Here is a 22,706-nt window from a genome sequence, read left to right as displayed (position 1 = left end):
ATTTCAACAAAAACTACAAGAATTTTTCCATGAAATATTTCACTTAAAATGTTTACCACTTTTTAACCAAGATCAGCTGCTCCTTTGAATTTGAGACTTCATGCTTTAATGGTTCAATTGTAAAATATGTCCTAGGACTCCTTAAATTAATTTTGCTGTTACACTCATTAACTCCCCTCTCTCCCTTTCTCTGTAGCTAGTCAGCAAGAGCATTGAAAAGTGCTATCCAGCTATCATGATTACCAGTGCTTTTTATATTTCAGATTTTTTTTCTCACCAATACAAATGGATTGTTTCCTCCTTTCTGCTACCATATTCCGCTCTACCAAGCATTCTGCAATAATTCATTGGGTACATTTTCTTTTAATCTTGTGCTACTTACAAATGAGAAAAAAAAAGCAACCATAGCATTTGATATAAAATTAAGCTACTTACCAACTACTGCCAGATTATGCTCTGAGCCACATGCAATCTGCAAAAGAAATGTGAATGAATGAAAGAGAATCTGCGGACAAGTTTAAGTAGATACAGTACTTGGACCAAGACAACCACAACAGGCTGAAAAACAATTGTGGTTTGTACAATGTAAAATTAAGTTTGAAGTATACTACTGTACATTTCGGAGAAAATTTCATTAGTGGTCTCACTTCATTTGTTAATGAACAACTGTTTACATTAAAAAAAGACAACCAAAATCACAATTGGTACTTCTATCCTTTTTCATAAGGTAGACCACAGATCTGCAAAGACCTTAACATTATGCACTTGTATCAACAGGACTATTTGTGCACAAAAACTAAGCACAAGCATAAGTCTTTTGGGGATCAGAGTCAAAGGGAGAAAGATCAGGAATCAAATGGACAATGAAGATCTAATTTCCTTCTCAGCCATTCACAGCTATTGATATTTCCTGAACAGCACTGAGGCATATTGGCAGGGCTGTGCGGTGAAGCTTCCAGTGATTCCATCCCCCCTGTCCTCATCTGGAGGAGAGGACATGTACTGCAAAGGATTTCGTAATGCAGATTTCATAATGCTCCTTCCACCAGCATTAAACTCAGAATTTTTTTTGTAATTTGTATAGCTTAAAGAGCAATGCAATTCTTTTTTTAGCTTATTTGTTAAAGGCAGCACCACAAACTCACCTGAAAGCAGCTAATTTGGCTGAAATTTTCCCCCATGTCAATTTGAAATGAATTCTGTCCTGATGATCTGTGATAAAAGTGTGATCTATATTTTAAAAGGTTCCCCTCCACCTCTCTCTCTCTCTCTTTTTCTCTGCCCAGGACTTTAAAGTCAACAGTGACATGTACCCACAAAGCTTTTTTTAATTTTTGCTGCTGCTATGAAGATGGAAAATGCATGAGCTACTGTCACACATGTCAGGGAATCTCAGTGACCAAGTTCCATATCCTAATTTAATCCCTAATAATTTAATACTCATTCCTTCAGTGGACCATACCCACTGCAGGCACGTAGTGCTACCCCTGCATTCTTCTGGAATATTGACTGATGGCCGCAATCATCTATCAGACATCATGTGGACTTCACTAGATAAAAGGTTCTTTTAATTACTTCCTTCTAGTTTTAACCTTTTGACCAAGTAAATCACCAGGAAAGGAACCCATACACCCAGTTAATAATAAATCTGGAAATTCACTGCTAATCTCTGAGGTTACTGAACTAACCAGAATAAACGGCAATCAAACTCTACTCTTCTATATAATATTTAAATATTAATAATAATATTTTTGGGTTGAGCTAGCATATGTCTATGACATCCAGTCTTGAATCATTATGTTAGAAGTAAACGCTATGATCACGGGTACTGAATATGCAAAACAGCACAACTGTGACATGAAAACACCTTATTATTAGCTAACTAGTAGCTGAAAGCCCATGTTGTGGCAGTTGGACCAAGTAAACCACCATATGTGCAGTCTCCCTCATACAACCAATGAATCTGTTGCATGAAAATTAGCTGTAGAGTAACAATGGTGTCTTGTTGAATTACCTCCGATATCACACTGGTCTCAGACTCTTGGCATTACATAGTGTGGCAAGGCACCTTCTCGGTCTCACCAGCCTCAGCTGTTTTAGCTTTGGTGAGACGGGCTTGCGTAAACAGTCCTTCTTGGCTGCACAGGGGCAGTCTGTCCTTTTCTCAGCCAGTGGTTTGGGTTTGTTTTTCTCCCTTATGGGATGGAATGCAGCCTTCCCTCCTAGAGAGGCTTGTCCCTTGCTGCTACTTGTCTACTGGTAGCTTGACTCCTCCTCTCTCTCTTTCCTCCCCTTCTCCCAACAAGGGAGGGTTTAAAAAGGTCTCAGGCGGCCCTTAGTTGGAATCAGCTGATCCTAATTGACCTCAGGCAACTCCCTCTCAGTTGATCCTAATTGATCTCTAGTAACCCCTTCTCAGCTGAACCTGATTGACCTGTAGTCACCCCTCCTCAGTTAATAGGGAGGAGGGCCTTTTAACCTCCTGGGACTATTTTCTATCCCCCCTCCCACTCCTTGCAGCCATCTGTCCTGAGTTTACCACAATAGCTATTACCTTACTGTCACATGGGTGTAATTCATCAAGTCAACATGACCGAGAACTTAAAAATAGGATGGTAACAAACCACAAATCCCAGTGATGACTGAACCTGATGATACTCTGAACAATAAGCACTCTCAGCCATACTTGTAGCTGTTTCCATTACTTCACACTGACTCAGACATTCTAGGCTTCAGAGTGACATACAGAGTGACGGACAATCCTGGAATTTTATTTCATAGATGCTGTACGAATAAAGTTGACAGCTGAGATTCAACAAATCTCCTCTGGTTTGAATGTATTGAGCCAAGAAATGGAAGCGTCTGGGTTGGGAAAACTGCAATAAGAAAAACAAATAGTTTTAAAAGGCATCATGCATTTTGTGATGAATCTCATTTTCTGGAACAATTAATATATAAGGACTCAGAGAAAACAATGGCCTTGGAACGGTACTAGCAAAGTAGCTGTGAAACTTCTATCTTGCAGTGTTACAGCTACTCAGAGCTTCAAGCACTGGCATACTAAAATGCATAACATATCGCTGTATTATTGCACTCTTCGTGCAACAGGGCCATACATTATAGCAGTATTGATTTTTTGTGTGTTTTCATTGGCTAATGCAGCCCACCAATGATGGGGTTTAAAAGCTGATGCCATGGAAACAAGATCTGCTCATGGAAATGCATGTGAAGACTCGATGGGGAAAAAAATCAAAACAGCAAATTCTGTGTCTTCACTGCATGATGAAAAATGGGATATTAAAGCTGCCGCTAACAAAATCAGTGTGAAGCATGAGCTACCTAATCTCATATTTCTGTACAAAGTACACTGAACACAAACACTGTTTCAGATAGTTCTATGAAACAGGCTGTTCACCCTGCTTCTGTAGGTCTTGTATATTTAGAACTAATAGCCCCACTGGAAATGCCATGTGTTCAAAACAGAACACGCTGTTTAGAATGTGTGACAGCTCCGCGAAAGAGGCATTTTGTTCCAATACCTAACAACAACAATTATCCAGTCTGCAACTCTGACAGATAAATAAAGCAAGCTGGTGATCACTCACTGTTTTGTAATCCACTCATACAACTGCCACCAACAGCAGCACTCTGAGAATCTCTGCCTACACTACACAGCCATCCACTACCTAGTTTACCAGGGTTTATGGGAATCTGCCACAGTGGAAGGCAGCAGCAAAAACAGAGTTCACTGCATTATAGGCCTTGTCTACCCTGGTAATTTGCCCACTTTATAGCCATTGGTGACTAACCACTTGTGTCGCTGCACCAGTGCCATCTCCTAATGCATATGAGACAACCCACTATAAGCAACAATTTACACCAGTGCAACCTTTTTCAAGCAGGGGAAAACTGCACTGGTGGAAACAGCCGCTGTGCCACCAATCACTGTTATCAAGGCAAGTCCCATGCATAGACTAGGCTATTGGCAGTCACCTTGATTTGCCCTCACTAGCACAGGGCAGAGACATGGCAACCCTGGTAGCAGCAGCAGTCTCTGTGCTCCAGTGGGGAATTCACCCAACAGGAAAGCACAGGATGTTTGCACTGCTGCCCTAGCCCAGGGTGACGTCACTGTGACAGTTCACCCCATAAGGCTTTATGGAAATATGCTTATGAATGTATATATATGACATAACTGGAATATGTTTTATGCTACATATGCCATGTAACCCATCTCTGTAAAGGTTATGATCTACTGAATATATTCATCCTATTTGTATGCATGTGTCATTGTTGTATTCGAAGTTATGAATATTGGCTGTATACTTGTTTGATTTTAAATAACCTTACTAAGGCATTTGGTCAGCTTCTTTAGAAAGGAAATTGCAAGTTAAATGCCCAATCAAGAAGCATTTAACGAACAATGGATGTTGGAAGGCCCCAATCCACATAAGAAGTCTTCCTGGAGACATTCAAGATACCATGTGGGCAATGGCTGCTACCTGTAAAACTAAGTCATGCATGGACATGTAACTTGCCCAGGTGACTCCAAAAATACATCTTGGAGCTGGACTTTGCATAGGAGAGAGGAGGGGGTCTCCTCCCACAGGAGAAAGTCTATTTAAGCCCGTGGGAGACCCCTCCATTTTGTCTTCAGCTGGCTAAAGAGATAGCCCCTCCACCCCCAAGGATACCTGAAAGAAACTGGAACTAAGGACAGTAACTACAGGGGGTGTGCGTGATTGCTGGACCCAGACTAGAAGAAGTCTGGTCTGTAAAAGGAAGCTTACTGGAATTCCTCTAAGGGTGAGGTTTTTATCTGTTTTCAGAGTTCTTACTGTATTAGACATAGACTTACGTGTTCTATTTTATTTTGCTTGGTAATTCACTTTGTTCTGTCTGTTACTACTTGGAACCACTTAAATCCTACTTTCTGTATTTAATAAAATCACTTTTTACCTATTAATTAACCCAGAGTATGTATTAATAGTGGGGGGGGGGCAAACAGCTGTGCATATCTCTCTATCAGTGTTATAGAGGGTGAACAATTTATGAGTTTACCTTGTATAAGTTTTATACAGGGTAAAACGGATTTATTTGGGCTTTGGACCCCATTGGGAGTTGGGCATCTGAGTGTTAAAGACAGGAACGCTTCTTAACCTGCTTTCAGTTTAAGCCTACAGCTGTTAGGGGACGTGGTTCAGACCTCGGTCTGGGTTTGCAGCAGGCTAGTGGGTCTGGCAGAAACCAGGCAGGGCACTGAAGTCCCAAGCTGGGAGGGCAGGGAAGGCAGGGGCAGAAGTAGTCTTGGCATATCAGTTGGCAACTCCAAGGGGGTTTCTGTGATCCAACCCATCACAATCACTTTAAAATGTAGCCTGGATTCCACTAGGAGCCCCACTGGGAAAATCTTCCTAAGGGATTCTCTGAATCAGTGCATCCCTCAGGCACTGCTGCCATATCCCTGTCTCTCACTGAAGGCTGTGCCTGCCTCTTGCAGAACCCCGGCTAGATTGGACATCTTGCTTCATTCTAACAGAAGACAGCATAACCCAGAGGTGAACCAAGGCTCCTGTCTGCTTCAACTTGAAGTGCAGGGTCGTCTTGTGAGCATCCCAGACAGCACGTCAGCCTCTTAAAATATAACCCTCCCACCTCAAATTAGACAATAATCACCAAACGTAAAAAAACTATTAGTAGGAGTCAGAATTTATGTTTTGTTGGTAAGTGAGATGCCAGCAAGGGAGAATGGGATCACCAAAGACATAACACACACTTATATTAGGTGCAACTAATTCAGCAATGACTATAGTTTTGTAACACAATGCTGGTATGTACTGCAACAGCCATAATTTTTCAGCTACTTGGCCTTTTTTCTGTGTTGCAGAAGAAATGAAACTCTAGCACACATCTGCATATTCCTGGAGGATAGATAAATACGTTGAAGTCAAGAAGATATGGAGCTTCTGCACACAATATTGTTTTCCAGTTGGGCAATTATGTTACGCTGTATATTTAAACAGACAAAAAAAGATCACAATTCTTAACAGAGAGTCAGAATCAATCTCTCACAGTTATTGAAGCCCTCTGGAATATTAGACAACGCAACCCCCTTCAAACTAAAATCTCTCCTCTACCAAAAAAACCCAAAACACTATCTGAGAGTGTTTTAGTAGTTGTTCACATGCATATAAACGTATTTTAATCTCTATATATCAGAAAGATTTCAAAGCAATACACAAACAACTAATCAAGGCTCACAACACACCTTTGAGACAAGGAAAGGCATTTCCAACTGAAACTGCAGAAGCAACCAGATGGAACCTAACTATTCATGCTGAAATTTAGCTGACTCCTCAGTGTTAACACCAATAACTCCTATTAAACAAGCCCAGGGATCTTTAATGGTCACATACAATCAGATCTCCTGCTCTACATCACATCTGAAAGACATCAGCAGCACAGTATCAGGGGGCAGCCGTCTTAGTCTGTATCCACAAAAACAACAAGGAGTTCGGTGGCACCTTAAAGACAAACAGATTTATTTGAGCATAAGCTTTCGTGGGTAAAAACCCCACTTCTTCAGATGTATGGAGTGAAAATTACAGATGCAGACATAAATATACTGACACATGAAGAGAAGGGAGTTACCTCACAAGTGGAGAACCAGTATTGACAAGTCCAATTTGATTAGGGTGGATGTAGTCCACTCCCAACAATAGATGAGGAGGTGTCAATTCCAGGAGAAGCAAAGCTGCTTCTGTAATGAGCCAGCCACTCCCAGTCCCTATTCAAGCCCAAATTAATGGTGTTAAATTTGCAAATGAATTTTAGTTCTGCTGTTTCTCTTTGAAGTCTGTTTCTGAAGTTTTTTTGTTCAAGTATGGCTACTTTCAAATCTGTTATAGAATGTCCAGGAAGATTGAAGTGTTTTCCTACTGGCTTTTGTATGTTACCATTCCTGATGTCCGATTTGTGTCCATTTATTCTTTTACGTAGGGACTGTCCGGTTTGGCCAATGTACATGGCAGAGGGGCATTGCTGGCACATGATGACATAGATAACATTAGTAGACGTGCAGGTGAATGAGCCTCTGATGGTGTGGCTGATGTAGTTGGGTCCTCTGATGGTGTCGCTAGAGTAGATATGGCGACAGAGTAGGCAATGAGGTTTGCTATAGGGATTGGTTCCTGGGTTAGTGTTTCTGTGGTATGGTGTGTAGTTGCTGGTGAGTATTTGCTTCAGGTTAGGGGGCTGTCTGTAAACAAGGACTCGCCTGTCTCCCAAGGTCTGGGAGAGTGAGGGATCATTTTCCAGGAGAGGTTGTAGATCATTGATAATGTGCTGGATAATCAGCAGCAAAGTGTGACAATGTGATATCAGCAGCACAGTGACTCCTTAACCCAGACAGCCAGCTAACGCCACCACATCCTGTAGCATTTTGTGTTCCTTGATGTTCCTACTCATTATGCTCTGATTTACTGAGCAACTCAAGTTAGTTGGTGAGATCTGGTGGCACAAGGTAGCACAGCTGAGTATAAACATACCAAAAATAAGTAAGTTAAAATATGTAATTATTAAATTGATAAGATACTATGAGAGGGGGATGGAAACAAATCAGAGGCTTTTGAGGATCACGCAAAATGTGAGGAAGAAAAAAAAAGTTAAGGGGAGTTCTCTGTTTTTCCTTTCCTGGGTCCTGGATGGAAGGATCTATTTTAGATACGTATATTACCTCCATCACCATGGCATCTGAGTGCCTCACAATCTTTACTGTATTTATCCTCCCAGCATCCCTGTAAGGTAGAGAAGAGCTATGCATTTTACAGATGGGAAACGGAGGCACAGAAAGACTAGGTGACTTTCTAAGGTGACAGAGGAAGGAATAGAACTCGGGGTCTTCAGAGGCCCTTAGTGCCCTAACTACTAAAGCATCCTTCCTCTCTCTCTCTCTCTCTCTCTCAATTCTCCCCTGTGAGAGGGCATCAAGTCAGAGACCTGTTGAGGAGGAAAGACTGGAGCTGTAAAGAGGGAAAAGGGACAGTGTGGTGGGTTAGGAGGAGGGAGAAAGAAAGCTGGACATGGTGATGTGAGTGGTGAAAGAGAGAAGATCTCAAGCAGCCTGGACAAGCTTCTGAACATATTGGCACTTACCCAGAATGAGCCTCCAAAGCTTTTGAGCATTGACCATGGCAATTCAGACAAGAGATAGCTGTGAACCTATGCTCTACTCAGCTTCAAAGAACTGTGTAACATTCCATGATAATAACCCTAAATACCTTTAGCAGGCCTCTACATTATTTTTCCAATGACAGATGTCTAAGCGGAAAGGAACTATTAAGTCATCTAGCCCATGGCCCAGCCAGTACAGGAATGCTCCCTCAGTACATCAGCTTTTAAAAGTCCTTGGATATGGGGGCCTCCAGCACTTCCCTTCAGGGGAAAGATTATACTATACTATGGCAGTGGTTTTCAAATTGAGGTACGCATACCCTTAGGGGTACACCAGCTCTCATTAGGGGGTACGTCAGTAAAATCCTGTAATGACGGACAATACATTTAATTCAGTAAGACTTGGCAATCTATTCATAAGTATATTATGACCCTATCTCAGATGGGGGGCCCAGTAGATTATATTATTTGGAAAGGGGTACACGGCCTAAAAAGTTTGAAAACCACTGTACTATAGGATTTCTAAACCTGAATGAAGACATGAAGTTTAAGGACTTTCATTTAGATGGTAGTCACTGCATTCTGATTTTTAGTACATTAAGGGATGGTTATTCTACAGACAGTACCCTGTGGCATGAAGAAAGGGGAGGAGAGAAGATCAAAAAGGTGAGCACAAAGGCACTCTTTCATCTAAGATTTGATATAGATGTTTGACCACAGAGTGACATGATCTCCTTGACAGATCTTGTCTCATTAAGGAAACCAGCAAGGCCAGAAGCAAAGAAAGACTTTATTCCTCCAGGGATTAGAAGCCAAAAGGGAATGATAAGAGTTGACAGAGAGATTGCAGATGACTAAAGATCAAGGTTTATATAATATGGTATAATCATTCTTTCCTAGTGCTGTTCCTTCATGCCCTTAATTAATGTATTGTAACTGATTTGTACTGTTTGACACATACTGACTAACCACATTTTGTATGCAGAATTCCACTGATATGGGGAAAGGGGGAGGAACTGAATATAATTAGTGAAGCTGTCTTGCTTCCAATGATCCTTCACTAGGAACTTTGTGTTCCTCTTCCAGATCACTTGACTCCTGATGGATAAGGAGAGGCAGCTTGCTAACCTGGTCACTTTCCTTGGTTAGTCCCAGGCTAAATGTAGTTTATTGCAATACAAGCTAGCCGCACAAGGGTATAACCCCACCCAGAGCAGCAGTTTAATGCCATTCCCTGCTGCTGGGAATGTCAGTGGAAAATTGTGAGGGCCAAATAATCATGAGATTTGACAGTCTTTTCTCTGTGTTTGCTATTTTCTGCCAATCTAATCTTTCGTTTATTGAAATACAATTTCTAGCTTTGTTACAAAGGGGGAGTCATAATAAAATTTAAAGTGAGGCTTTGTTATTTCAACCTGGCAGAAAACGTTCCTTACTCAGACAATGGGCCAAATGCTTGTCCATCACACAAAGCCCAAGCACATGGGCCTTTGCTGGGGTAGAGAATACTGCAAGGGATTAAATCCTGGCCCTATCCTCTCAACTAACCTGGAAGCAGGAAACCTCCCAAACATTAACGGGGTTTGATCAGTAGATCAGCATAGTTTACAGACCAGCTGGCCATAGCCTGTGTCCATCCCCACAACCAGTCCCAAGCCCACCTCCTCACTGCAGACATACAGAGAAATTCACTGCAGAATATTGCCTAATTTGCGCAGGAGATGCAAAATTCCCCTTTCTGCTATCCCTCTGTGACAGTCTGGGTGCAATCTGGGTCTTGAATGTTTGTGGGAGTTGGAGACAGCATTAATCCAAAAGCAACAAAATATTTTTTGAAGTGATTTATAAAGCACCTCTTAAAACTCTAAGCAAGGAGAACAAACACTGAAATGGAGAGGAAGAATGAAAGGTTCTGTAACTGATACAGTGCTCAGTCCCCAGTCAGGATCACGATCCCATTGTGCTAGGCAAAAATGATCACAAATGAGGACACGGTCCCTGCCCTGAATTTCAAGAATCAAAATGTGGGGAGAAGAGTGGTCAGACTAAAAAAAAAACTTGGAGGGGACAGAGGAGTTGTGTCTGTTTTGAAGTGGGGACAGATGAACCGAAATGTCAAGAGGAAGCAAGTTCTGTACCCATTTCTAGAAAGGCCTGAGCAGCTGCAGACTCAAAGATACAAATGCTATTGAGATCAGAGTACACATACCCCTCAGAATTAGGGTCAAGGGGGTGAGGGGAAGTGGCAAAATGCTGCCAAGGCATACCTCAAAGATCTTTACAAATCAGCAGTGTCAGTTTACAGTCACTCTGCCAGGTTCTAGTCAAGGAGTGTGAACACAGCTGAGTGCATGTAATAGATGCATGGTTATTCAAAGCAGAGGGAAAGCTAGTTGCTCTATTCTAAACAAGCTGAAAGCAACATGGAAGCTGTGTTAAGGAGGAAGCTAGAATAATTAAGCCTCATTGTCATGAACAGGTGTTACAACTGCAAGGTCATCAAAGAGTTATCAAAAGTTCCCATATCAGACACTTTCTCTCTTCCACATGTGAGGAAGAAAACATGGAACACAAAGCCTATATATTTCAAAAATTGTTAGACAAGCTACTGACTCTGCTATGCTACCTGCAAGCAAATCTTTGCCTTCATATTATTCAGATGTTTTCAGCTCAAGACTTCTATCCTGCAGAATGCCAAAAGGACAGGGTTCCAGCATCTTCCTTCTATGGTATTAAATATAGATAGAACTAGAGAACTAGCATAAAAGTCATCATTATCAATCCAAATGTGCTAATTTCTATCACTGCCACTTTAATGAAGCTAACGGTTCCATTAGGCAATAACTGTAGGCAAACATTCTGTCAAAGCACACTCTATTATTCAATATTTAAAAGCCTAAAATACAAGTTACAAAGGTGAGTGTAATATCTGGTTATAAAATATCAGCTTCTGTATAGCAGCCTATTTGCAAGGTTCTTTTAAAAATGCATAACATTTAGGAACAGTTTTAGGCTTTCTGTAAGAGTCTCGGTTTTACATCTTTTTCCTTATTGCAAAATAATCCATTATAGTCAATTCATAATGGATTAGGAATATTTTAGTTAGCCTAGAAGAAATGACAGAGCAGCTAGAATGCAGTGCACACATTCGGGGAAATTCTGCTCTCACCTACACTGGGGTAAGCCTTAATTAACGTCAGTGACTTCACTTGAGTTTTTCTGGATTTACAGGGATGTAACTAAGGGCAGAATTCGGCACACAGGACCTGGAAGGAAACTTAACACCATAGACTTACTTGGACTTTTGTAGCACTCAAATCTGGTAAAGGAACAAGATGTTATTTTTAAAAGTTTATTTCAAATCACTGATTCATTGGTATGCCTCTCTTTTTTCTTGCATGTTTTTTATTTGTTTGGACGAGCCCAAAGTATGTGCATCATTTATTAAAAAACAGCACCCAAACTACGAGGCACCATTATCAAGTGGTAATTTTTGAAGACAGACACCTTAAAGGGGCTTGACTCCTTATCTTAAAAAATACCCAGCATCATAAATTGGGTCTGTAGCTTCCTCCAGGGTCAAAACCAAAAGGTCATGATTTTCAAAAGGGACTAGTGATTTGGTATAACTCACTTTCCCGGTGTCCAACTTGATTCACTTTAAAGGGGTCCAATTGCCAGAGAAAGCACTAAGCACTCACCCTGTGAAAATCAGGTCCTTTTGAGGGGTCTCAAATCAGGCATCCAAAAAAGGAGACATCCAAAATCACTAGTCCTATCTGAAAACCGTGGCCAATGAATGTTGCAGAGAAGAATGACAAGTAAGGAAGTCACTCAAACACAGTGGGGCCAATACTGCACATTCTCAATTTTGTTAGTAGTCCCACTGAAGCTCAGTGTGGCTTGTTGGTTGCATAAATAAGAGTTTGCAGGCTCAGGCTTTATATGGGCACATTGTATCTGCAGAAAAGAAAAAACCTCCACCATACTAGAGAAGCGAATGTTAAGGACACTGGAAATACAGCACGTCTGCCACCTACCCCAATTTGAAATGTACCTCGGGAAAAATTATGTAAGATAACCTTCAATTGTTCAGGAAAACAAATGCTGTGCCCTGTTGTCAGCACAAGTCTTACAAATGTACACGTACAAAAATTAATGGAAAAATGTTAGCACCAACTTTAATATGTAAGTCAAAAAAACAGCAGCACATTATACTTCCCCCTGCCCTGAAATATGTCAAAATAAACATTTAGAGGAAAAAGTATGAGTTTTATATATCAACTAACTCATCTTGCAAAGAAGCTTTTTTAATCTCCAGTGCAGCTGCAGGCATGCGGATGCCATGAGTTAGCTTTGTATAAGTTCCACAAGTCATGAATTCTACTGCCTGCCTGCTCCTTTACCCATTCCAATAAATGGTGCTTTTACCTTTAGGGTGTCATGTAACGCTCTACTCTTGAAGCCTGGATTCTATATTTGGGCAGCACTTAGTAACAATCCATCACCCTGCAGTAAACGTATTAGAAATAAATAAATGTGACTCCATAAAAACGCAAGTTCCCAGCACAAAGATGAATGAAAAAGTTCTCCTGGGTAAGTAAGGATCAGCATGCAGTAGACAGAGACATTTGAGCCTGCACTTTAATGCAAGTCTCAAAAGGAAGTTTGGGGAAAAACACATATTCTGAAGTGACATACTGGCTACTGTTAAGTGCATACTCATTAGAAAGCTGAATTCGCATAAAGCTTGTTAATTCCATAACAAAATAATGTGAAGTCTTTTGCTTTGACATCTTGACTGTATTGCACAGTAGCTGAATCAGAAAGCCATCTATCAGCATGGAAACACAGTTGTTTGGCAAGATGAAATGGGAGAAGAATGAACTGCAAACCTTTGGAAGTAGCTGTATTGGGAGTGGGGTCAGAGAGCACAATATGCATTCCGTCCCATATAACCCCCCAAAAGTGGTAGCAAGCTGGCCAATGCCAGCCTGACTAGACAGCCCACAAAAAGACCTCTACCCAGTCAGGCTGTAGGACAATGTAAATTTGTTTCACACTGCAATGGTACATTTTAAATCCATATGTGGTGGTTTTCAGACTATTAGGGTCTACACCTGGGCAATGGCAAGACATTTCCACTTGCAATTTCTACCTCAGTGCAGGTGTTACAATTTACTCTGTTTTGTTTTCATGCATAGGTATGATCATTTGTTTCCTCTCTGTACTTGTGCATCAGCTTCAAATATCCTTTCCCTCACTTGTTCGCCTAGGACTGCATTTTTTAGGGCAAGGGATTCGTGCACTGGCAGCAGGGAATTAACTAGCCAGCATAACTTGGACTCTCCTAAGTTACACGGGGTGATGGGCCCAGTGCACAGCCAGAAGATGATCCAGAAAGTACGCTGCCTCCTAAATTGTATTATGCACTCCTCAGCTTTAGCAGATGATCTGGATCAATTATTCTTTATTACATGACCCTAAATGGAGCAAAGAGATCTTTGTAGGGTTGAAACAATGGAATGATAGCTTAAGCATTACCATGTTGTGATTACAGATGTCAATGATGGAGAAGTTTGATGTAAGGAGATTATGGTCTCTGCTTAAGATTTGTTTATGCCTGGAGTATGCGCGCGTACGGAACCTACATCTACAAAAAAATCCTGTGCAATAATCCTCTGTCTTCAATAATCCCTTATACTGAGAGTGGAGATGATCCAATAACGATTCTGTCTGCAGTTGAAGCCAAAGAGGCCCTTCTGACTCAAACTTTGTTATATTTATATTGTCTGAGAATCATGCCTCTTTCTTCCTCAAAAGTAAACGTTTTCTTGCGTAAGAAGCTGGAACATAAGACATGTGAAACAAAAAACTAGAGTACTAGATCCACTGGTCTAAAGGGCTAACCAATCAGAGTATAAATAGACTCATTTCATATTTGTGATATCAACCTTGTAAGCATTAGAAGAAATAGGATCTGAAACATTCCCAGCATTGGCCTAACTCTGTTCCCATTGTGTTATAATGCACGAACTACAGGGGAGAATGGATGATTTCAGATAAAGCAAATAGATCAACACAACTCTGACAAGTGTTAACACCAAATTTCCAAACGTAGTGCTGAAATTCAAGATCCAATTGCGGAATTTCCATAAATAAATCTTACAACTAAAAGGCATTTTTCTTTTCTGTGGGACTGTTAAACACATTTCACAAGGCAACTTGTCCTTACCAAATATAATCAGTTTTGCAAGATATGAAATCCATAATAGAATTTTTTTGAAAAAAATTCTGACTGTTAAATGGCTGATCCGATTATAACATCAGCTTAAGCTGACCACAGATTGGTATGAGTCCTAGTGAATACCCCCATTTGTGAAATACCGCTCATCATCATTCCCATATTCTGGAATCTTCAGAACAGCCTTAGAAAGTAATGATGAACTGTATTTGACTTCAATACAATTATACATAAGAATCCTCTCACTTTTATTTTCCAGACCTGCCACATACAGACAATGCCATATATCAGATTTTGATTAGGAAAATAAAAATTGTTTTTTGAAAAAACAATACTTTAAGACATTTTCAGAATACATATACATGGTATATGTTGTACACACAGCTTATGCTGTGGTAATCCTGCTGTTCTGAATCTTTCCAATGAAGCAGGATCATCCTCTATAGTACTGTGTATATTTAAGAGGCCAGTTAGAATCATGTTAAAAAGAATAATGGATGGATAGCAAAGTTCTATAACACAAACTTACTTAGATAGGTCAAGATTAAGAAGGTTTCTGAAGAACTCCAGAATGGCCTAAGAAAACTAGAAAAATGGGCCACATAGTGACAGATGAAATTTAGTGTAGACAGGTGCAAGATAACATACATTAGAAGGAATAATTTAAGCTACTCATACATACTGATGGATTCTATATTAGTTGGAACCTCTCAGGCGAGAGATCTAGAAGTCACTGTGGACAGCTCAGTGGAGATGTCTGTTCAATGTGCAATGGCCGCCAAAAAAGCAAGATGTTCGGCTGTTATAAATAGGATAGAGACAGTAATGTCATTCTACAAACTGATTATATTTTACAGCCTCACCTTGAATGCTGCCAGGGCTAGGAGAGCTGACGCAACAAGACAGAGATTGAATGGTCTTGGTGTAAGAGACATAATGGAAATGTGTAACTAGAACAGGGCCCCAGAGTCTGCCAGAGACAGGCATACTCACCATGGGAACAAAGAGGAAATAAACATTAAGAGGCAGTCAGATTTCACAGTAAAGTCTATGATCAGCCCCAGCTATTGTACAGTTATTTGGAAGAAAATAAATTGAATGATTCTTTATGTTTGAGGTAGCACTTGTTTGGGGGAGAGTGTATCAACACATCCCCCTGGGCACTGCACAGCCATGCCCCTTCCCTGCCATTGCCATCTCCTTTCGCAGCCACAGTCATCCCACAATGGGGCTTCTAAAGCCTTCAGCCAGACTCCAAACCCACATAGGCACTAGGATGAACCTGGCTCATTGTATTCTGATGATAACGACCAAGAACGAAGCCAGTCCAGGAATGTCACAAGCTGTTTCAAAGAGTATCATTCTGCCCAGGTGTCTTTATTTATTATACTCAGACTGGCTGCACCAACTATAACTAACGTTGTAAAACAGTTCCCATGCTCTAATATGTAGATATAATTTTCCTAAATGTTAACCTGAAGCAGAGCATGCTTATCATTGGTTTCTTTTAATGTATTTGAAGTCTAAGCAAGTTTTTCAGTAATGGTTGAGTGAAAACACACACATGAGCTTTTCTAACAACATTGGGTTTTGTTTGTTTTTAAGAAACAACAGCATCAAAAACAACTGGAATTGAGTGTGCATTAGTGAAAGGGTTTTTTGCTGTGCACTTTCCTCTTGTGTATTTTATTTCACTTTATATAATACTGTTGGGTTTAACTGACAGACTGTTCACAAAGCTAATGGATTGAATTGCATGTGTCACATTATGATTTATAAATCCATTTGCACTATTCTTGCCCATCATTAACGTTAATATTCCTTTTCCCCTCCTCACTTAACAGTACAATTTAGATAACCACACCAGCTTGGTAAACATTTAGCATGTTGGGATGCTATATAAACAATAAATACTTTTAATATTTACTAGGAGTACTTTAAAAATTAGTATGGATGAACTCACTTGGACTATGCTAAATATATGTACATTAGGTTTATAGTAACATTTTTGTGTAATGTATGCAAGAGAAACAGATGCATTTTTAAATAAAGAATCCAATTAAAGAAAGCCCAGATTTTACATTTGAGCTGAGCTATCTTGAATAAATTAAAACAAAAACTGAGCAAAATACCAGTGCAAACCCATTTAGTCTCTGCACTTAGCCAGAACACTCCTTTCTTTCGCAACAGAGTCATAGGTAGTATCATCTTCATAGAAAACTACCACTATAGTTGGTGTCATATCCAGTTCACTGACTGAGGCCCCAGTTCAGAAAAGCTCTTGCTTAACCTTAAGCATCTGTTTAACTATATTCCTATTCAGCAAAGCTACTGATGAATTACTTTTGGAATGGAAAGTATTTCATCAATCATCATCATATGATATGAAATCGTCATCTGGAGTTTTCCCCAAATACACAACAGAAATTGAACATTTGTCTTTTCTGCATTATTACTGATAATTCTGCCATTTCCATCCAATAATGGAACAATACCATTGTTAGGTTTCCTTCTGTTCCTAATATAAATTTTTTAAATCCTTATTGTCCTTAATTCTACTGGCCTTTGATTTCTCCTTATGTCCTTTTGCTTCCATTATCAGTTTTCTACCATTCCTAGCTTCTGATTTATATTCATAACTATCAAATTCCCCGTTGTTATATGTATATATTTTTAATAGGTGTTTTTACATCTCCGCTAAACCAGATTTGTTTTTTTAACCAGTATAGCTGCCTTCCTCAAGTGGCTTCCTCGAGTGGCTTCTCTGTGGTTTTGGGGGCATTTAATAAAATATTTTTAAATAGTTCACAATTATCATTCACATTTTTCTGTTTACATTCTGTCTTCCAGAAGATCTGGCTCATAATTGTTTTCAGCTTTGTGAAACTGGCCCATCTAGAGCACCAAGTATATATATTAGTGGTTTGGACTTCATTTGGTTTGAACACGACAAATGGAATCAAGTCATGATAACCTGAATCTAAGCAAATAGAGGTTACTTACTTGTAACTGAAGGTTCTTCAAAATGTGCGTTCCCTATCTGTATTCCACACAGGGGTATGCGCGTGCTACACGCACCTGAAATGAGAGATTCGTAGCAAGTAGTCTCTGATAGTCTGCACACACACAGGTGCTCTCCTCATGCTCCGAACTGGGCATAAAGAGTGGCATGGACCAACACTTCTCTAGTTCCTTCTCCTTATCTGATATAAATCAGATATGATCTGAAGCAGAGGAAAGGGAGGGTAGTGGAATACAGAGAGACCACACATCTCAAAACACCTCCAGTTACAGGTACTCTCCCTTTCTTAAAGTGCAGATCTCTATGTGTATTCTATACAGTTTTTGATATGCAGTATTCAAACAGGAGGAGGTGTGAGGATGCAGTTGGTACGGACGCCTGTAACGCTGCTTACTTCACAGGTGCATCTGCTGAGAAAACCTGGACTCGGGCATAATGCTTTGTAAAGGTGTAGATGGAGCTTCAAGTAGCCACATTCCAAATGTCCACTATTGGTACATCTCGAAGAGATGCCACTGAGGTTGCTTTTGCTTTAGTGTTTACCCTATCTGGAAGAGGAATGTGTGCCAAATGATAACGTTGAATGAAACATCCAGAGAGCCACTTAGAATCTCTCTGAGTTGATAATGCTTGTCCTCGTGATAGCTCTGCTATGGTAACAAACAAACAGTCTCAGTGTTTTCCAAATCAGTTTTGGTCTTTGCAGATAGATGACCAAGGCCCATCTGACAGTCAGAAAGTGTAGTCTTTTTTCTTCACTGGAAGCATGACGTTTTAGGAAGAATATTGGCAAGTGAATAGGGTTGGTTTGTGTGAAACTCTGAAATTATCTTGGAAATTAACTTTGGGTGGAGATGAAGAGAGACTTTCTCTGTGTGAAATACAGTGTAAGGAAGGACAGCCATTAGTGCTCCCAGTTCGCTCGCCCATCTGGACAATGTGACATCAACTAAGAAAGCAATTTTCATGGAAAGATGTGACATGGAACACATAGCCATCAGTTCAAAGAATGGTCTGGTGAGAGCTGAGAGCATCAGGCTGAGGCCCCACTGTGGTGTGGGCTTCATCACAAGCAGGAAGATCCTAAAGAAGCCTTTCAGGAATTAAATTGTGAGAGGGTGCATAAAGTTAGAGTGACCTTCCATCAAGGGATGGAAGGCACAATTACAGATGCCAGGTGTGCCTTCAGTGAGCTAGTGGAAAGCCCCAACATTTTGAGTGACAGAAGATAGTCTAAAATGACAAGGATACCTGCCAATTCTGGTGACAACTGTTTCCATTGTGACCAGGCCATTGTGACCATTGTGACCAGGAAACACCTCCACTCAGCTAGACAGCATTTTCTAGGGGAGATTGTTCTGCTGTGATTGAGGATAGTTCAGCTGGCCTCTGGAACATAGAACATTCTAAGTCTGGTGCCCATCCAAATACCAGGCTGTGAGATGAAAAAGGTCTGGGTTGGGATGTCTGATCCTGCCCTTCTTCTGAGCCAACAGAACCAGAAAAGGTCAAATATAGATGGGACGACATTTGTAGAAAGTCTAAAAACCAAAACAATCTGGACCAATGAGGTGTGATGAAGATAACCTTCGCCTGTCATGGCAAATTTTCCTAAGAACCTGGGGTAGGAGGGGGATGGGAGGACAGGTGTACCTTAGATAGTCCATCCAGGATAACAAAAGGGCCTCACCCCTGGACTCTCGGCCTAATACTACTCTGGAGTAGTGGAGATTGAATTTCTTGTTTGTTTGGGAGGCAAACAGGTTCCAAGATGGTGTTCCCCACTGGGTGAAGATTTTGGTCAAGACAGAATTATGAACTTCCTACTCATGGTCTGTGGAGAAGTTCCTGCTGAGATTGTCCTCCAGAGTATTCTGCACACCAGGGAGACTATTTGCTGGGAGTGCTATGGGGTTCCTGATGCACCAGTTCCATAAATTCACTGCTTCGATCCTCGAGGAAGAAATGTCTCTCTACCCTGTTTGTTTATAGAAAAAACAAAGTCATCACGCTGTCTGATATTATACGGATGTAATGGGATCATATGTGTGGGAGGATGAGCTGCAGGCTAGGTGGACTGCCTGTATCTTCAGCAGATTGATATGCATTCTGGCTTCTGGTGGGGACCACCTTGTGCAGTGTGATTTGTCCATATGGGTTCCCCATCCTATGAAAAGATGCATTGGGCGGTTGGATGGATTTGGCTGGAAGACAGAGGACTCCAGCTCTCACCTGGTCTGGTTTTGTCCCCTGTAAGAGAGAGGCTCTGACCTTTTGCTGGACCTTTACTCTGGGATTCATGTTGTCCTTGTCCAGTGAGTAAACAGATTGAAGTCAGGCTTGAAAGCAACAGAGATGGTGTCTGGTGAATGGCATTGTGCATTGCCATGTGGCCAAATAGGGAAAAACAGACCCTGACTGTGATAGGAGGTCTGAGGGTGACTTGATTTATCAGGCTACCCATAGATTGAGATCCGCCTATAGGGAGGTTGGCCTTTCCAGAGGATGAGTCTGGTGTTGCATTTATGAAATCTGTAGTCCTAATCCAAAAGGGACTGTTCTTCATTTACACAGACCCCCAATTATGTCAAAGTGTACTAAGAATAGGGTCGCTAACTGGACCTCTTGACTTGATCTGCCCATTAATAACCAGTCATCCAGATATAGGAAGACAGTGTAGCCACTGCATCTCATCTGGGCAGACACCATAGAGAAGACTTCATGAAGACATGGGGTGCTGTCACCAACCCAAATGGGAGTACTCTAAACTGGTTGTGATCTTCTCCAAGCATGAATCTGAGAAACTTTCTGTGTGAGTGGTGAATATCCACATGAAAGTAAGCAGCTTTCATGCTGAGGGCCACGAACCATGTGTTTTCCTCCAGGAAGGGAATTATTCATGCCACTATTATTACGCAGAATTTTCATTTTCCAGTAAAGACATTTAGTTGGCATAGATCAAGAATTGGCCCCCTTCCTCCATTTGTCTTGGGAACCATGAAATATGGGAGTAGAAACCCTTCTCTTGATGGCTCTCTATGGCCCCCTTCTGAAGGAGAGAGTTCACCTCCTGTCCTGATGAAGTATCTCCTCCAGAGAGTGGTCCCTGAGAAGGGGCTGGGAAAGGAATTTTGGTGGGTGGGGGAGGAGTGAGAAACTCAGTTGTGAGCCAGAGTGCATGAACTGTAGTACAGTTGTCTGTTGTGGCCCTCCACTTGTGTGCAAAGTGGGTAAGGTGACCACCAAAGGTTTGGGGGGCAATATGCCATAGCATCAATATCTGTAGGCAATCCTTGAGTGTCTCATCAAAACAAACCCTTGGAGGACGGGTGGGACTGGGTAGTGTCCACAGAGGTGGAGGAAGCTGCAGACCTGTGTCTCTGAAACCTTTGTCATTTGTGTAGTGGTTCATAAAGGCTCTAGTGATAAAATGCTGGGGTGGGGGCGTTCTAGGTCTGTAAGCTTGCATGTGGTGTTTTCTCTTTGAGGCCAGAGTGTAAATGCCCAGGGAGCAGAGTGTTGTCCTAGAGTCTTTAAGAGAGTATAGTGACTCAGTCTTCTCATTGAAGATATTAGATTCAAAGTGCAAATCCTCAGTGGTTTTCTGGACCTCCCTGGTAAACCCAAAAAGCAAAACCACAATTCTCGCCTTATGACTATAGCTGTGGGAATGGCTCTAGACACAGCATTAGCTGCATCCACTGCTGATTGAAATGATGTCTTTGACCCCAACCTGCCTTCACCAACTAGGGCTTGGACCTCAGCCCTCTCTTCCCAGGGAAGTTTGTCTCAGAATTTCAGAAATTCAGAATATTTTAGGAAGTCCTTATTCATTAACAATGCCTGGTAGTTGGCAACTCTGACCTCAGTTGCCATGCTCTGTAACAGTTACTCGTATTGCCTGTGGTCATCAGGCAGGGAATGGGATGATGTAGCAACTGCCTCATCGGGTGAGAAGGATGACAATTCTCATGAGTGGTGGACTAAGTTTGATTTCTTCCTCTGCAAACTCCAATAGAGCCAGGCGGTACTGTCTGGGAGAGGAAGGTAGGTGTGATTCTTGCATGGATCCAGGTCATCTATTATACAGCTCTAATGGGGCCCAGTAAGGCCAGTAGGAAGGATTGAGTGGCTGGGAGGAGCCCCAAAGCATTGGTCCCTTGGGTACTCATAACCAGGAGGAGGAGGAGGAGGCTCCAAGACCTGCTATAGGTTCTGGACTTGATTCCCTCAGGGGGAAGGCTTCTCTGGAGCATCAGATTCATCTGATGAAAAGGTAGGCTCCTGTTCTACTGCTGGAAGAATTCTATGACTTGTGGATACAGAAGGGGAGGATCCCCTTCTCCTCAAAGCAGTTTCTGACGTGGAAACGTCTGTAAGGAGGACTGGGCCCAACAGAAGAGGGGACCGAGGATAGGGCAGAGCAAAAATATAATCCAGTGAGGTAAAGGCTTCAGCCCTCAGCCCTTCATGGAGCTCATGGAGTCTCTGAGGTGGAAACCAATACACCCAGGACATCCAATGATCTGGTACTCAGAGAATCCCAGTTGGAGTGTACTGGAACCATCAAATGGAAGTCCAATAAGGAGCTCCCAGACAGGACTGACAAGTGTTAATCTTTTGGCCTGTGAGACAAAACTGGAGGTGGTACCACCAGATTCTTCTTCCCTTGCACCTTTCCTTCTTCAACAGAAGGTTTATGCAGATTTAATTCCTTAGGATCAAGACGAGGAGGGATCCTTTTTCTTAGAGGCAGACCTGGATAGTGATCTGTCCTCATGCCTATGGTCATGAGAAGGCATGTCCATGACTCATGAAAGGGTTTCTCAGGCTTAACTGTTTTAGCCCCAACTCCAGAGCTCATGCTAAGAGGTGGACTGCTCGCAGACTGAGGCCGCTGCTCACAGAAGTGTCCTGGCCTGGATATGACTGGGGACTCATGGTTGTTCTCCAGGAGGTGCTCTCGCAGACAGAGGTCACATCCTTCATGGGTTTGAGGAGGAAAGGAGCAGCAGGTGTTGCACTTGGCAGCGATTTGAGCTTCTCCAAGGCAATCAAGGCAAGAGTTCATTGCTGATGGAGAAGGAACAGGGGTAGGAGATACAGTTCTTAAACTTCAGGACTCTTGACATAGTCCTTCTCAGTGAGGAGAAGCTCCCTGAGGTGGGGGCACTAACTAACAATACTGGCTATAAAAATACTAAAACACTATAACTTATTAAAAACTATTTACACTATATATTTCCAGGTATTGGAAGTAGAGGAAGG

At 41.5% G+C, this 22,706-nt stretch overlaps 1 protein-coding gene across 2 annotated transcripts in view; it reads right to left on the bottom strand.

Annotated features, from left to right (window-relative positions):
* Window positions 1–22,706, bottom strand: part of SERGEF (secretion regulating guanine nucleotide exchange factor) — a 255,637-nt gene that overhangs the window by 103,426 nt on the left and 129,505 nt on the right. Inside the window, exon 10 of one of the 2 annotated variants that reach the window (XM_073347361.2) lies at window positions 436–472. The exons of the other annotated variant lie outside the window; for it this stretch is intronic. Within the exon in view, the coding sequence (XP_073203462.1) occupies window positions 436–472 (37 nt within the window). The remainder of the gene's footprint in view (window positions 1–435; window positions 473–22,706) is intronic. 2 annotated transcript variants of the gene reach the window in all.

Source organism: Lepidochelys kempii, chromosome 6, assembly GCF_965140285.1.
Source record: "Lepidochelys kempii isolate rLepKem1 chromosome 6, rLepKem1.hap1, whole genome shotgun sequence".
In the NCBI taxonomy this organism is placed as follows: Eukaryota; Metazoa; Chordata; order Testudines; family Cheloniidae; genus Lepidochelys; species Lepidochelys kempii.
The sequence above is the reverse complement of the archived record's forward strand: the minus strand, read 5'-3'. Positions and strand labels throughout refer to the sequence as shown.